General features: G+C 43.7%; 1 protein-coding gene across 1 annotated transcript in view; it reads left to right on the top strand.

Moving 5' to 3' along the window:
* Nucleotides 1–18026, top strand: part of SLC24A3 (solute carrier family 24 member 3) — a 1192172-nt gene that overhangs the window by 779660 nt on the left and 394486 nt on the right. The window contains exon 6 of the mRNA XM_085611775.1: nucleotides 1563–1666. Coding sequence (XP_085467901.1) covers nucleotides 1563–1666 — 104 coding nt within the window. The remainder of the gene's footprint in view (nucleotides 1–1562; nucleotides 1667–18026) is intronic.

Below are 18026 nucleotides of genomic sequence, written 5' to 3' on the forward strand. Positions count from 1 at the left end.
CGAGCCTTTTTTTTATTTTGCATTACGCCTCCAGGTACTTTTGTGAGAACTGTGTCGCATTTACCATCAACTTGAACTAAGTTAATTCTACCAACTTTAAGTCAATTTGAGTACAGTATTGTGGATTTTTGTCATTTGTGGTATTGTGTTAAGTCTATATAAAAAATACTTATTTTTATAAAACCTGTGTGGTGACCATCTGTAGTGTTTTCACTGTATTACTGTATGTGTTCACAAATGCTTAACACACTGCCTCTGAGATAAGCCTGTCTGCTTGTGCCAAGCTACCAAGGGGGTGAGCAGGGGTTATCCAGTAGTGTAATCCCCTTTCCCTGACTTAGAAGCAAAGGTCCCTATTTGGTCAAAGGTTCCTACCTCTGCCAACTAGATACCCCCAGTTCTAATACTGCATGATACCGTGTAGGTGGGAAACAGTAGACATCTCGGTGATATTATTTAATTTACAGCTGCACCAAAGAAACGTGCTATGTGCTTCTCATAGGTGATTTTATCAAGCATAAATGGGGGTCCGGCTACCAGATAATACCTCTCTGCTGATTCAGACACTATCATTGGGCTTCGGAGCCTGTATTGTATTGTATTGTAATTGTATTTAGGTAGTGCTTCCCTACCCCCTGCGAGGCACAAAGCACTGTGGTCCTGCAATGGAAGCAGAGTACTGAGAAGATTCCCTGAAGTACTCACGTTGCCTGATGACAAAATGGAAGTACGCTGTCCTACTGTGGGTTAGAATGCCCTGGGCAATCTCCTCCAAGTAATCAGTGTGTTCAAAAGGACCTGCAAGGACCTTGTGGCTTTCGCAGTGATCCGACTGCAGTTCCCGTAGGCACACCATATTTGCAATCAGCAAAAGGTGGATTTTTCAGTAGGGTTGGCTGCTCTGATTCTGCCAGATGTGTCATACAGCAAAGCTCATTGTTGTGGGCTCTTGCTGTCTTATGCATTCTTCCTACAGTATTTATGATCTGTATTGCTCAGCCAGTGAGTGAGGTCACTGTATGGTTGGAGTGTTTGTGCTTCGATGAGAGGACAGTGAGACGGGCTGAGCCGCAGCATGCTGCTCCTGGTTGGGCTCTACCTGTAACCTGAACTACACCTAATAAACCTACATCCATGTAACTTACAAAGATCCATCTCTTGATCGTAACACACATCACCACTGAGAAGAAAGCAGCGGGGAACCTAATTTGCATAGACAATGGCCCTAGCCAAATCAGGCCAAATAGTATTGAAGAGACCATGAGAATGTGTTCCCTCACTTGACCCACTTTTTCCTGATGGGTAGAAGCATACTTCAGATACATATGGAAAGTCCAAACAATCTGTCCACCTTTCATCTGGATTACACTTTTAAAAAGGATGCAATGAAATGTCTCCAAACGGTGGGTGTCTCATGTTTTCTGTGCACTACCACAGGCCAAGAATGTTCATTGATAGACGTGCAATTTTATGTGGAGTGTAGTCAAAAATGTTTATCTCAGAATCAATGAACACAGGCATGTGGATTATAGCTCCTAAACATCAATCTTTCCCCCTCACAGGCGTTTTCATCACTAAAGGCGACGTGGGAGTGGGGACAATCGTGGGCTCTGCTGTATTCAACATTCTATGTATCATCGGGGTCTGTGGCCTCTTTGCAGGACAGGTAAGAACAATCAATCAATCAATCAATCATGGCATTTGTAAAGAGCACTACATACCCGTGAGGGTCTCAAGGCGCTTTGGGAGGGGGAGGGTGGAGCTGCTACTGTTCGAAGAGCCAGGTCTTGAGAAGTCTTCTGAAGATCAGAAGGTCTTCTGTCAAACACTATTGAAAGTGCAATATTACATGAACAATATGTCACTGGATTTGCAGCGACAACTGTTGTAACCGTATAAAATTGCAATCTTGCAGAAATATGAAAAATGAAACATACTTTGTAGAAGACACTAATTTGCTTTATTTCAAATGTGATCGAACCCTGGTTCATTGAAACGATGCCCTGAAGCAAATCATTAGCAGGCTTCCCTGCGGGTTTTGATTGCATTTTGGGTTGCATGCTGTGAGGGGCTTCTGGATTTCATTTCTGAAATTTAGAAAAGCCTTGCCTTGCAATATTTTGTTGCTGAGTTTGTCCTGCTTTGTCGCCTGTGACTGTGAACTGTGAATTACCTCTCCACCCCCACCCCCATTGTTTTATGATAGGGCAGTTCACCTGCTGATAAATATTAATGAGGAATTTGAAAATATATATAATCTCTAGGGGGCAACTAAAATACCATCATTGACTCCCTATGCAAAATAAATACCTCAGATTAGATTAGGAATGTGGCTTAATTCTTTACTAAGAGGATTTAAAAATCTTCCTAATTATATCTTGCACCTCACCTACATATGTCATTATTCAGACCCACTTGATGTGCGCTGTTCGGATGCTAATTTAGAGGTCAGAGAAAGCAAGGTATCCACCAGAAGGTACCGCCATCCCAGCCCAAATCCTCCCTTTTTAATAGTCAGAGAAAGCACTTGGGTGTTGTCAGTGGAGCCTCATCTTTCTCAACCTCTGGAAACACTCTGCTTGGTTTCGACCACAGGCCTGTTAGCTTGACAGTGCCAAAGGACCAGTGGTGTAGCAAGGGAGGGTGGGGGTCTGTCCACCCTGGGCGGAATGAGTTTTGGGGACAATGGCCTGCCCCCGCTTTTACCTGCGGCAGATGAAGCACATATGTGGCCGAACGAGTGACCAAAAAGAAACCACACTCAGGAAGAAGCATTATGTTGCAGGCATGAAATGATGGGAGTAAATTACTTGATGGTGAGGTGGAAAGCCAGGAGATTTGGAGGCTGTTGGTTGAGGCAGATTTTTTGGTTTGTGTTTAAAATTATGTGGGAAGTTAAAAAGTCCCTCGGTCCCTATTTCATCTGTAAATTGATGAGGAGATATAATTTGTAACATGGATATACTGCTCACTGGGTGGGAGTGTACACCCTGGCAAGACTATATTCAAATTGACCTACAGTAGGATTGCTGGATGCAGATGGCATAGGCAGAGTTTATCTGTTGTGTCCATAAATGACTCCAGTGATCATTTGGTTGTCCTTTGCCTACGAGTGTGCATTGCAGCGTTCTTGAAAAAAATCATATGATGGAAATTGCTCTAGCACCACATATTATAGCCTGCCGTAGCGGGCTATACCGGCTACTAAAGGCCCGCTGCAGCGTTAAAGGACCGAGCCGAAGGCGAGTGACTTTAACAAAGCAGTGGGACTTTAATAGCCGGTATAGCCCTTCTACGAAGGGCTATAAGGCTATTAGAAAATTCTGTCACTAGAGGGCAGAATGTTCTAACAAATAAAACAAAGCCTTCAGGGAGCGCGAGGGGATTCAAGTCCCCTCAGGCTCCCTGAAGCCTATATTCACAGCCACAAAGAAGAATTGGAATGTTGGAGCTCCGGGCTTATACCAGCCATTAGAAGCCCGGAGCTACTCCATTGTTTTCAATGGAGCTTCCAAAGTTGCAATGTTCTAATGTCAAATATAGTTGCTGTACAGAAAAGTAACACTGTCCCATAATTGTCGGAAGAAAAGGTTCATGTAGGTATGTGGACATTTATCCAGTTTGCCACAGCGAAACACAGGAACATGTACCATCTGTCAGGGTTGGATGCTTCTCGCCTCACTACAAGGCGAAACGGATGTTCAATTCAGAAACACATTTAAAGATCTATGAGTGCAACTGTGGTGCACGTTGTTGAAATTAATCGATTTAATATGTCTTTCAAATTATTAAATGGGTGGAAGGTGTAATGGTGGGTGAGGAGTAAGGGTTTGAGTAAGAATGCAAATAGGAGAGAGATCTGTCATAGTCAATCCAAAATGTACAACAAACAGTTCTACAATGAGTAATTATTTTATAAAATATATACTACTAATGAAAACTACAATGAACAAGATAATTTACTTCAAAGTACTCGCCTGTACATATTATGTTACAATATGCCTGTGTTATAGTGATGTAAAAATGTGCAGAAGGCAAGCAAATTCCAGGGGAAAGGAGGTAAGGGATCATGGAGTGTGGTAAAGCATATACACCAATGACAACCACAAACGAATACAAATACGGCTGTAAATCAGCAAAGCGCCCACTATGGAAGGGTGAGAGGCCGATCCATAGGTACGAAAGCGCTCCTTATTCATGACTGACGACATTATGCTATGGATGTAATGAGCATTGTGAACTGGCCTTGTAGTTATTGCAAGTAATCCATTTCGTTGTTAAGGTAGTTGGGCGGTTAGCAATTGGTTGATGTTTGGTGGTCCACAATTCTCCAGTGATGGAATGTACGCCCGTTTTTTCGGACTTCTTTGCAGATGCTGTTTATTATGTCTTTTAATTTGTGGGATTCTACATACTGATTTTCTTTCTTCTTCTCACATGAACGAACCCGTGACATATTGGGTTTTGAATTGCACAGGAGACAAAAGAAAATCGCAATCAAACCACACAAAGTCTGTTTCCAACGCCACTGTAAAAAATGTCATTTTAGATGTACCCAGACACTCTGCTTTTTAGGACAGATTGTTTATTTGTGGCTATCTCTATGATCACTTACTACTGAGTGCGCGTGCACATTGCCATCTTGTACCTAATCTTCTGTTTTGTTCATTGCCGGAGAAGGAAGGAACAAGAGAGCTGTCTGGATTGTCAGGCAGTCTGTGACCAAGGTTGCTTATCAGTGCTTGCCATTGCCTGACTTTGACATGAAGGGCAAAGACAGCAGATGTTGCCAATTACTATTCTTAGCACTGTACAGTCAGCAGGATCAGAATTGGGTGTCACAGAAGTAAGGAGGGTTTTTCTGTGTAACTGATTCTCCTGTTTCTGTCTGACAGGCACTTTGTGCTGGGGAATATGTTACTGGGACGGTGACAACCTGTGCCCTTTCATCGTTTTTAATTTTGTTCACAAAATAAAAGCCCTATGCTCATGCAAAAGACCTACAGGATGGAAACTCGGCAAGTCTGGCACCACAACTCTGCAAAAAGCGTGGGTTATATGTGTTTAAGAAAAATTAAATAACATTTTCCAAATGCAAACAGCGTCACCCTACCATTTCATTCAGACTTTTACAGAAAGCAGAGAGAAGGTGTTGCTGAAATCCATTGTTTACAAAGCTTCTTACCCCCAGGTTTTACGTCCTGCTGAATTCCTAATCACAATTGTGTCCATTTGTGAGCTGTATATATATGTGTACTGCTTCCCTTAGTTACTTTATAGTTAGAATTCAGTGGGTATGTATCCTAAGACAGAATTAAGTGTGACACGTTCAGTGTCTGTATGGCTTCCCAAATGTGTGCGCATCATCACTACCATATGACCCCATCAGTGCTGCCTTCCGGGTTTCACGGGCTGTTTGCAATGCCCTCCAGGACGCTACTTTGTTAAATTGTTTTTAGCTTTCAGCATTTCGGTGTTACTGACTTGCCTTTAAATATTAGATCGAATTTCACTTGCTTTTTAAAGACACTGTTGGATACTGATTTTACCGCCGGTCATTGCTGCTAGCACTTGTGTGTTTTGGGAACTAGCACGGGGCACTTTAATCGCCCGTTGCCGCTCGTTATGGACTGCTCTGCTTTTACGGAGCTGGGGGCAGGGAGCGGAGCCGCCTTTGAAGGTTAGCGGGCTAGTTGTTTTTAGCCGCCTCCTACAAAGACGCTGCATTCCTGGTTTCACGGGCTGTGTGCAATGCCCGCCAGGACGGTTCTTTGCTAAATTGTTTTTACTCGAGCCCGGACTTGTTTGTCCTGCGCGGCTCCCTGCTATGACTGAGCGGCGTCTATCATTGGACCCTGCGTCCTCAAAGTGATCATCCTTGGGTAAGATCACGCACGCTAGGTCACCAGAGCAACATACCGCCATGAGTCGCAATACTCACCCCCTGCTTGAAGAAAGTTACCAGCCCTCACAGGTCTTAGTGAGTCCTTCTACCACTCTGCCCCTAGTGGAGCCTGCTCCTACCATTGAGTTTGATGATCCGGCACATAAAGAGACTGTCTCTCATTTGTCCCCCCCGTTCAAAAACGAGGTCAACCTTTAACACCGCCATCCAAGCTGTGGTTCAACCCAAGGATCCTACCACAAAGAGAAAGCGGGGTGGGGGTTTGCAGAGGAAAACAAATTCTAAAAACCTGAAGTCTCAAATACCCCACGGAACGGGTGTGACGGAGCTCATAGTATCATCCCCTGGGACGGAGGCTCAACCATCTCTTCCTCTGAAGGGTCCATTAAACTCTGCTATAAAGGATCCCCTTGCACACCAAGCTGGAGAGGATTACTTGGTGAAAATGGGAACTTTACTTACCTCTTCTCTTCAACCACTTCTCGAAAGACTATCTCTAATTGAAGATAAACTTTCACATTTAGAACTATCTTTTACAAACAATCATCTGAACAATAATTTGTTACGGGGGGATCACCCTGGGCTATCTGACGTAACTTCCAATTTAAGTGCTAATCTCCCTATTCTGTCCGGCTTATGCTCCCATTTGCCTTCTAATACAATATTAGCCCCTTTAAGGGGGTCTGTCGAGTTGGGCATTATTGGGAAATTTGGCAAAGCATCACATGGTGAGGGAGCTTCTAACAAGGTTATAAACCCAGCGATTCCTACCCAGGGGGGTGGTCCTATGATAGGCTCATCGAGAAAGAACAAAGCTGATGAATCTGGTAGGTGCCCCTCAAGCTGTGATTCTAAGAGCCCTAGCTTGCCACGTGTAGACTGGCCTCCAGAATCAATTCCATATGTTGTTATTTTGGCTGATGTCCCGGGATTGGCTGAAGGTAAAGACGAATCGTATTTTGAATTGAAAAATAAGTGCATCCATTGGTTAAACATCTATAGACCACTACCACCACAGGTGCACAGTGAAATATTATTCGCTCGTAGAGCAAGCTGGGTAGGGCAAAAAAAAAAAAACATTGAGGGCGATTGCATTTTGATCAACTTTGGAGATAGTAGGATAGTTTACCATTTATGCGATTGGCATCAGACGCGGACGACCAAAGATATACACGTCCCTTTCGTTAATGTATTTCTATTCCCCCCACCCTAGCCTTTTACCATTAAATAGTTGGGGGCAACGAAGGGGAGGGAATGATTTTACGCCGCAGGTGGAGAGAGCAATTAATAGACGATGTATTTATGATAAACCCCCACCTTTTGCTCTCCCTTTATCAAACAGCTTTAGTTGCCTAGACCATGTAGATTGACTGACTTTGAACAGCCAAACTTTGCGAATTGTTGAGGGAGTTGTGGTTAACGCCCAGACACTCACTTCGAACAGGGAACTTGTGAATAATGAAATTACCAGGGAAAATATTGGTGATTTCGAGGGGGATGTACTCCGCAGCCCACCGGGCAGGACGGGGAGCCAGCAGGATATTAATTTTAGCATGGGCCAACCGACCTTCTCTTCCCAGGCTAGAATTGGCCAATTACCACAGGGAATTATGGCGCTTGATAACTCTGTATTGACTAGTAATAGTGGAGCACTTAAGGGGCTTGCCAAAGGGGAAGTAGCCAGCTATCAGGACATTACCATGGAAAACTCTGGTAGTTCGGAGGAGAAGATCCTGTCTGCAGCCCCTGAGAGAGGGATCTCTACCATGGGCCTGCAGAGCCCCAAGGCTGCCCCACCACACTCGGGCTAAGCCTGCTATCTTGGAATATAGCGGGGTTAACCCCTAAAATGATTATCCCTGAGTGGGTTGAATTCCTCGATACACATGAGATATGTTTATTTCAGGAGACCTGGACAATAAAGCCCTTGCACAGAGTAGGGTTTGCCTCTTATTGTAAAGAGGCAGTCCAGGGGCCTAGGGGTAGACCATCGGGGGGCTTGGGTATCTGGATTCGTACACACCTCAGCTGCTTAGTTAAGCCAATAGAAACCCGCTCCCCTGATATCTTATGTATTATTTTATCCCTGAATGATTTCCCCAAAGTAGCTATCATCAACATTTACGCTCGTCCTGTAAGGTATGGGCAGACTTCACAGACTTTAGATTGTCTGTCAGCCTTTCTGGCGTCCCTGCCTGAACAAGTCCTACCTATTATCGGTGGAGACTTTAAACCCTCAAACGGGTTATCCCACCGCATAACGGGTGATGAGGATTCGACATGGGGAATTCCAACGTGTAACCATTATCCACTGAGGGGCTGGACTCCCCTCGCCTTGCAGTTGACCTCACTCACTCTTAATCATTCGCTGAGGGCATGTAATGGTCGAATATATGCAGACAACCCTGGGAAACACACTTTTGAAAGAAACGGCCAGGCATCCACAATTGATTATATTTTGGTGAAGGTCGATATCTGGCATAGGATAGTGAATTTCCTGGTTCAGACCCGTCCTGAAAGCAATCACAATCCGCTGGTTGTTATTTTGTATTGGCGTCAAGTGGGAGCAGGGCAACCTGAGTCCATAGCACCCCCCTCCAACTTATATGTAGCAGAGGGAGGTAGAAGAATCCGATGGGGAACTTTTTTACAAACACCGGAGGCAAAGGCTGTACTGTACAAATCCATAATTCCCTTTTTGGTGAAGGCTAGCTCTATTACAGATAGATGTGGTGGTACTATTTCTTTAGTGGAGATGGGGGACAACTATCAGGATTTGGTTGAAATCCTTGCAGAGTTCTTCTTTACTACCTCAACCCAAAAAAGAGAGGAACAAAGAGGTGTAAGTGCCTGGTATAATAGGGCCTGCAGAGAAGCAAGGAGAGCTCTGTTGACTCAATTACAAGAGGGTGCTATTTCACGTATTAGGGAGGCAAGGGCTTTCTTTAAAAAACTCATACTAGAAGCAAAATCTGAATGGGAAATTGATAGGTGGCAGGCCATCAAGAAAGCATTGGACGTTAGGGACCCTAGAGGGTTCTAGAATTTGGTGAAGACAGGCAACCCCGATGGTAAGAATGCAATTGAGCCAAACCTCGGGGAGGAAATCTGGCGAGACCACGTCCAAGTGTTATACTCTAAGCCCTGTGGTAAATAAAATTCCTTTACCTGGACTTAATTTGATACAGAATCATAATAAAATAGCTCAGTAAAATGAGAGGCAGAATCCGTGATATTAGAGGTTCGGAATGGGCTTTATTCCAATGATCGATTATAATCGGTTGCTCCAAGTTCCATCACCACGGAGGTTCAGGAAGTGAAGTACATACTTTATTGACAAGAAGTAACTTTTATAGTACATACATTACAATGAAGCGAATGCAGTAGGCGTAACAATTGATAAGGAAAATGACGATTTATCTGCGTAACCAAAAAAAATGGGTGTAATAAGGAATAAAAAGGAACATAATTGGTTATGATGTCATATATAGGTGGATCTATAAGATAATACTTGGCATAGATGCGCGCGCAGCAGCATGACGTGTAATTGACGTGCAACTAGGGGGTGAAGGGGACTTGACATTTAGCTCTACATGTGGAGACAAAAGGTCTGGGGGGTCAAGTCAACCTAATCCCAAATCATATCTAACATCCTATGTTTAAAGAACTATGTTATCCACAAAAGAAGGACTCTCGGACAGAATCTATTCTATACTGACTGTGCGTGCGTGTACAAGCGTCTAAGTGTCTACACTGAATGCGAGGGGGTAGGAATATTCCATGGTAACAGGGCTATGAATTACTTGCATGAGGACAGAGAAGTCGGGCCTTTTGCTTGGTAACTGAAAGAATGTTTACTTAAACCACTAGGCAGGAATGCATCGGCTGAGGGGGAAGCAGATAATTCGAAGGTGAAATACAGTTCTTGGCAGAGAATAGGCTGATGTCAGTCTTCGTGAGCCGCGCAGAGAATGAGACAAAGTTCATGGTCACAGATGCAGGCTCAGACTGGAGCTTTCAGAGGCAGAAGGCAAGAGGAGTTTTGATGACAGAATCAGGGCCTACTTGCCTGGACTGTAAAATGGCATAAGTGAACCATACAGAGCCGGTGGCCTTTCATATTTAGGAATGGAATATCCGGCCTATTCATGGCGGATCTGACAGAGGACATGTTGACGGTGGACGCACATGTATTTGCGTCTTCATAACTGGAACTGGAGGGAACATACATGTACTTGTGACATGCACATAGAACCGTTGGGGTCCAAGATAGGGGACATAACTGACCAGAAAAATCCATATTTCCACATTCCCTCCTTGTCCCCTACTTGCCCGTCAAGAGATATCAATCTTCATTAATCCATTGATCTGTTCATATAGCATCATTTGTTCTTCTTTCTTCTTCCGTGATGAACGAAATCTTGGTGGTGGAATACACGATGTGGCACACAGACCACAAATCGCTGGTCCACATTGCAGACATAGACAGCAACTGAATAATATGAGAAGGCCAATACCTAGGAAGGATAAAACTCTCCATCCCCAGGCTGATATCACACTCCAAAACCAACTGGACCAAGTCCAAGTGCCTGGGTTCTGGTGTATCTGGTTTACAATCTTATGAAGGCGAGTGATGGCTTTATATACAGATGGCGAATTTTCTGGTATGAATACGCAGCAGCTTGATCCGATGACCCTACAAGCTCCGCCCCTATCAGCCAGGATGACGTCAAGGACAAGACGATTTTGAAGCACAACAATCCGCATAGCAGACTGCTCTTCTGTTAGATTGCCTAAGGCGGAAATAGTCTCATTCACTACTGCTTCAAGGGTTCTAGTTAATCTACGTATCAGCTTACTATTAGTAACAGTACCTATATAGGGAAAGATGCCTTTATTAAAATCTACATACTTGTCCCATGCTGTCTCAGTGTAATCGACAATGGGGAGATCTCTCCGCTCTCTGTTGTGTACTAAATGAATATTTCTATAATAATCAGGAGGAGCTAGGAAAACAGGTGGCAAAAGGAATGCAATGTAGCAGGTACCATCCCAATCTAGAGGTAGACGCATATATGCAGTCTGACCACATATAAAGTAGGAGTGGCGAGAAGCTCTAAATGAAGATTTGCCTTGATCACTGAATTCTACTATAGTAGTGCATTTACTATGGCCCATATGTATGGAACCAACCTTTCTTACACACAATTCACCCTTCGCTGGGAATACTGACATGGTGGGTAAGACTAGTTCAACTTCGGATACGACATTTAGAATCATGAGATTAGGTGTAAAATTACCTAATCCATATACTTCATTTTCTAGATCAGTTCCTGTTCTTTTGGGGCGACCCTCCTTGTCAGGGTAGCAGACCTTGAGCAAAACTAGGTTCAGGTTTTCCCATACCCAATGATCTTGGTAAACTGCTGTGTCTGAGTCTATGGAATTGATTAAACTAAACCATGCTCCACAGGAGCCATTATGTGTGAATGGATGTGGAAAGAAAGGCAGGACTCCTTCATAATTCTGATAGGGAGGGAGTCGGCCACACACCCAACAATTGGTGGCATTACTGGTCTAATGGGAATGATGTAACATACTAATGAAAGTGTTATTGCGCAGCGCAAGTCTATAAGACAATTCATGCGGAGGTAAGTCACTAAAGGAATGTTCAGCAGTAACATTATAAACATGTCTAGAAATAGGGTAATATATGTGCAACCATATACTTGCAGTAATTATTAAAAGACTCAAGAAAAACAAAATTAATAATGTCACTATGCAGTGGCTACGCAGTGATTTACAATACGCCTGTCGTTTCAACATTTTTCGCGACTGTCCATGATTCAGGTCTAGAGGATACATGTCAGGGACAAATTCAACCGCTTCACCTTGGAGAGGACTTAAACAATCAAATTGTCTGACGTTCTAGGCCTCAATTTTACTTTATAGAGTTCGGTTTCAGTCTTTTCAACCAAAGGAAGTTTTGAATCAGTCTGTGAGGGAGTGCATGGCACAATGTCTATATCCGAGGATAGTCCATGAAATTTCTTGATATGACTTGAATGAATCCAGCCCTTGCGGCCCTCGATCTTCACGGCTGTCCTTGTGGTCAGCAGGACCAACTTAGGTGATTTCCACCTGGGCTCCAGCTGAGTCTTTCGGTCGAAATTCCTCACAAAGACAAGATCACCCGGAACTACGTCATGGGGTTTCACCTCAGTGTTGTCGGGAAAGGCTGCAGCTACCTGTGAACGACAAGATTGTAGTGCAGACATCAAGGAAGCCAAGTAATCTGTCAGCATATTACAGTCAACATCAGTTATCTTGCGTGGTATAGGCGTCCCCCACATATTTGGTGGTCTGCCGAAGATCACCTCATACGGGGATAGCCCTGTTCGTGAGTGTGCTACCATTCTCATGTAAAAGAGTGCAACGGGTAACGCTACTACCCAGTCGACACCTTTCTCTCTGCATATTTTGGACATTCTGATTTTCAGTATCTGGTTATGTCTTTCTACGAGACCTGCTGCCTCGGGGTGTCGGACACAGTGGAATTTCCACTGATATCCTAACAGAAGTGAAACGTGTTTCATTAATTCGGATGAGAACGGCTGGCCGTTATCTGAGTGAACAACACGTGGTAAACCGTATCGTGGGAAGAATTCTCGAACCAACTGTTTGGCAGTAGTCGGGGCAGTGTAATCTGAAACCGGGTATGCCTCTGTCCAACGGGACAGAGCGCAGACAACTACGAGAACATATTTGAATCCTCGACATCGTTCCATCTGGATATAGTCCATCTGGAGTACTTCAAAAGGATGATTAGGAGGATGAAATCCACCCTGTTCCACGGGAACGCTTTTTCCTGGGTTAAACTGGCAACAGATCATACAGGTACGGACCTTTTGTTTGGCTGCTGCTCGTAAATGTTTATTGAACCAAATGTGTTGAATGCTGTCTAGCATAGCTTTTTCTCCTAGATGTGCTGGACTATGTATAGTGTTAATTATAACTTGGACCACTGAATCAGGAAGGAACCATACAGACTTTTCCTTCATCATCCATCCTTGATCCGTTTGGATCCCTCCTAATTCAGTCCATTTCTTTATTTCGTCTGGTGTAGCATGTGTCTGTATGTCAATTACGTCAAGAGTAGGATCTTTAACTGTCATACAATGTGTCGGTGTCGGGACTATTGTCTTTGTCATGTCGGGGATTTGAGTTTGAGCAGTCTGTTTAGCTGTTCTGTCAGCTAGATCATTGCCTTGGGAAATGATATCAGTAACCTTCGTATGAGCCTTACATTTCATAATTGATATTGCAGTGGGTAGATGTATTGCATCTAATAAGGCATGAATGAGGGGTCCGTGCTGAATGTGGGCACCGTGGGAAGTTAAATAACCTCTCTCTCGCCACAGCACGCCGAAGTCATGTACAACTCCGAATGCATAACGTGAATCAGTGTATATGTTGACTTTTTTATTCGTGGCTTGAATACAGGCTTGTGTCAGAGCGACAAGCTCTGCGGCTTGAGCTGACAAAGTATTTATACGACTAGTTTCAATGACTTCAGTATCTGTGGTGACTGCGTAAGCAGCCACTAACTCTCCTGTCCTTGTTCTCATACATGAACCATCTACATACAATGTCAGGTCTGGATCTGATAATGGGACATCGGTTAAGTCTTGTCTGGGTTTTGTCGTTATTGTAATAACTTCAATACAGTCATGAGCTAGTGGGTCTGTTCCGGTTACTGGCAAAAGTGTGGCCGGATTCAATGTGTTACAGCGTCTGATTTCTATATGTGGCTGAAACAATGTAAGTTCGTATCCTGTAAGTCGCGCTATAGTCAAGTGTTGTGTTTGCGTTCTATTTACAAGAACCTCTACTGCATGTGGTACTTGAACTGTCAATGGATGTCCTAACACTATGGCATCGCTTTGTCTGATTGCTAAAGCTGTCGCTGCTACTGATTTCAGGCATGCAGGCAAAGCCTGAGCTACGGGATCTAATGTACTAGAAAAATAAGCACATGGTTTGTGTGCTCCTGCTTGTTCCTGTGTGAGTACTGACAAGGCAGTACCTTCGCGTTCTGTAACAAAGAGTGTAAACTGTTTTCTGTAACATGGCGTTGCTAAAACAGGTGCTTGACATAAAGCTTTCTTTAGGCTTTCAAAAGCTTGTGTATGTTCCTGAGTCCAAGGGAGAACAGTCGATGTGGCTGCCTCCTGTGTTGTCAACTGAATGAGTGGTTTTGCTAAAAATGCATACTGAGGGATCCACTGCCTACAATATGAAGTGAGGCCTATGAAAGCTCGTACCTCCTTTTGTGTCTTGGGTATTGACATGTTAGCTATTAACTGAATGCGGTCGGGTGTAAGCTGCCTTCCCTCCTTGGACAGCGAGTGTCCAAGATAAACAACTCGCTGGACACAGAATTGCAGCTTAGAAGGGGACACCTTGTGCCCCTTTTCGGCTAGAAATTTTAAAACTGTCAGTGATGCTTTTTCACATTCCGGTTCGCTTCTTGCGGTGATCAGCAGATCATCGACATATTGAAGCAAGGCAGTGTTAACTGGCATGTGGATACTGTCAAGTTCTCGTTTCAGTGCTTGGCTATAGATGCTGGGGCTTTCTGTAAATCCTTGAGGTGCGCGTGAGAATTTAAAACTACGCCCATTTAAACTAAATCCGAACAAATATTGGCTTTCCGGATCTATTGGGACGCTGAAAAAGGCATTCTTGAGATCAATTACAGTAAAGAATGTTGCTTCAGAATCAATAGCTGTCAGTAATGACGAGATATCTGGGACCACAGGAAATTGTGGCACAATGCATTTGTTTAACTCACGCAGATCAATAACCAATCGATATACTGGCGGGGCCGTAGGATCTGTTCGTTTAAGAATCGGAATTATCGGTGAATTACATACATTGGAGTCTGTTTCCACAACTACTCCTTGGGCAATAAGCTCGTCAATGATTTGTAGTAAAGCCACTACAGCATCTGGTGGTAACTTGTATTGTCGCATTCGTGGTAGCACCACTCCTGCCTTTAATGTGACTCGATATGGTGTAATATTCATGTAACCAACATCAGTAGGGCCTTGTGCCCATAGATGTGTAGGTAAAGTCTGCAGTCGGGGATCCATGTCTCTAGACACATAGTGACCTTTAAAATCACGTAAAAACAACCTTACACCTTCCGGAGAACAACATATTATGGCTCCTAGAGCTTTCAGGGTTTTAATTCCTAACAGATTTTCTGGGCATGATTTAGTAAGCAATAAATCTGTAGTTCGGGTCAGAGGTCCTATCGTAAGTGGAAGAGGCTGTGATACTTCATTAACAATAGGTTTTCCTGAAAAACCAAGGGAAATATTCTGAGAGCCTGAGAGGGGTGCCCCTGGAACTTCACTACGTTTTATAGTTGTTCGACTTGCCCCTGTATCGAGTAAAAATTTTCTATCTTGGCCTAATAATTCACTATGTACATAAGGTCCTTCTTGATCTACAGGAATCTCGATAAGGGGTAAGTCAACTTCCCTCTCTAGGCTAGTTCATGCGTAACGCTGATACTCAGGATATTCATACTGTGCGGTCTGATACATTTGTCGTGTTGTTGTCTGTGTGGCAGCAACAGGCAACGGTGGTGCAGCTGGCACAAACTGTATTGGCTGTTGTGCGGCTGGCATGGCCTGGGCATGCTGCAGAGCTCCTTGTTCATTCTGATCTTGTCTGAGTGGCCGTGATCTTTCTTGTGTTTTACCTATGGCGATATTATGTTTTAAAACTGGACAGTCGTGTACGTAATGACCTGGCTTTTTACAATAATTGCATGTCCCTTTTACAGGTCCTGCTGAATCGGAATGTGTCATACCCTTTTTATGTCCTTCAGCTGGCACTGTCTGGGAAACTAGCATTTTCATTTTCGTGTCTTTCATGCGTCTGTGTTCATGTTCTTGTTCCTCTCTAATTCTATTGTGATGGTACTGTAACATTTGTAACATTTGTGATGGAGTGTTACCTTGCCAGGTACTCTCGAATTTTAATACTCTATTCTTTACTGGGGGCAAGGCATTTTCTACTAATTTCGTTACAAACAGATGCGGGTATGATTCGCTACTTGCTTTTATGCCACTATTTATACCAAAACATTTTTCAAATCGGGCATAGTAATCACTAGTGTCTTCATCTTGCTTCTGTTTACAGGCTGAAATTGTACCCCAATCTTCCTTTTTCGTAGTTAATAAACGTGGCAGTACCTGTACTAATAAACCTGGTAGTGCTTTAGTTTTATCCCCCAGTCCTGCTCCTGCAGTTCGGGCCTTTTCTTCCGCTTCTAACACTGACCATTCTATCTTTTGGTCTCCTACCTCCCACTCTTTTTCCTTGAGTTTCTCATAAATACCAGCAGGCATCAATACCTTTAATATTGTCATAATGTCGGGATAGGTATACTCTCCCATGAGTAACATGTCTTTAATTTCTCGGTGAAAACCCGCTGGATCTTTGTCATGACTGGGTACTACTTTCTTCATTTGTAACAATTCTATTTTTGATATGGGCGTATATACAAATACGCGCCTAAACTCGTTGTCCTCGCCTTTTATTGGGTGCACTTCTCGTAAGGGATTCTGTCTATCCATGTGATACGTAGTTCTTTCCTTGCCGGGCAATGAGACATGCTCTGCGCATACAAAAAGAATATACTGCTTTCTTGATTCTAGAATTTCTTTAATTAATTTAGTACCTGCACCTCTCCATTTATTCGTAAGCAATTCAGTCAGTATGTCAGGTAAGGGACCAGGGTCCGAATGCTGACTCCGATATAGTATAATGAGTTGTTGAATCATATAAATCCCAGCTAACCTCTGTTCATCTGGGGTGAGATTCAAGAATGTGCGTACTACTGTATCATCACTATATTTTCCGGGACTGTCCACCCAATGGACAGCCGCCCTGGCTAAATCTTGTTCATCCATAGAATCGAGAAAATGATAACCCCTTCGTTCTCGGAGTAGTTTGTCGGCGGTTTGGAACGAATGCTCGTTAGACCTTATATTAATTATAGGTATTTGGAAATTCCTGTTATTATCTGGACATATCGGACGTATTGAGTCAGTATGACATCTAGTCTGATTTCTATTACAAGATCTTCCTCTACCTACATAGGCTATGGTGTCCGACTGTCCCGCGGGCAGTCCTGACCCCTCTTCCTCGCTTTGTTCGAACTCGTCTGCCTCTAATCTTTCTTCGTGTAGGCGTTCTATTTCTTTACGGATCTTTCGGCACATGGCTATTATACAATTTTGCTTATCATGTCTCCCTTCTGATATATTCTGGCTCCATCTTGTAAGAATTTGCATTGCTTCCGGGTCTACCCCCGGTCGGTCTTGATTTCTGATCACACAGTTTATGAGGAAACGTAACAGTTCCCCCTGTATCTCTACTTTCTGGTATTCCATAGCTCTGTTAATACATTCTGGATCTCGCCCTGTTTGGACAAAATGATATATTTTATCTAGATGCGCAGTCATTCCTGGTAATTTCCCTAAATACACTGCGGCTCGTCTGATACGCAATGATGCCAGGATCATTTCGTCCTCTTTACCGGGCACCGGGTCATATCTACAATCTATAAGAAGTTCCTTAAGCGTACGGGCACTTATGAGTTTGGGTGTACGTGAATGTGCTGAGTCTTGAAAAGTAAGTTTATTTATTCTGGGTGGCGTAGAAAAAATATTGGTAGCACCTCCCGTGGCCCCATCTGGGGCGTCGGGTGTGAAAGGATTCGTCGAACGTGACACAGCAACTATAGGTGTGGACACAGCTATAGAAGTAGCTGTAGGAACAGATACAGAAACAGATGTGCTTGCCGGAACTTGTGACTCGATTTGTTGCTGTAGGGATACGGGTGCTGGATCTTGGCGTGGGACCTCCCTGGTATGCGGTCTATGTGGGGCGGAATTAGCATACTCGGGAGCTACGTCATCTAAATATGAGGAAAGAAAAACATCTTCTGCGGTTCTAGGATGCCCCTTAGGATGTACCTTGATTGGGAATAATGGAGGTGGCAAGTCTTTCGGTATCTCTGGAGTAGCCTTAGGTAATCCTT

The sequence above is a fragment of the Triturus cristatus genome, chromosome 6, assembly GCF_964204655.1.
Source record: "Triturus cristatus chromosome 6, aTriCri1.1, whole genome shotgun sequence".
Taxonomy (NCBI): domain Eukaryota; kingdom Metazoa; phylum Chordata; class Amphibia; order Caudata; family Salamandridae; genus Triturus; species Triturus cristatus.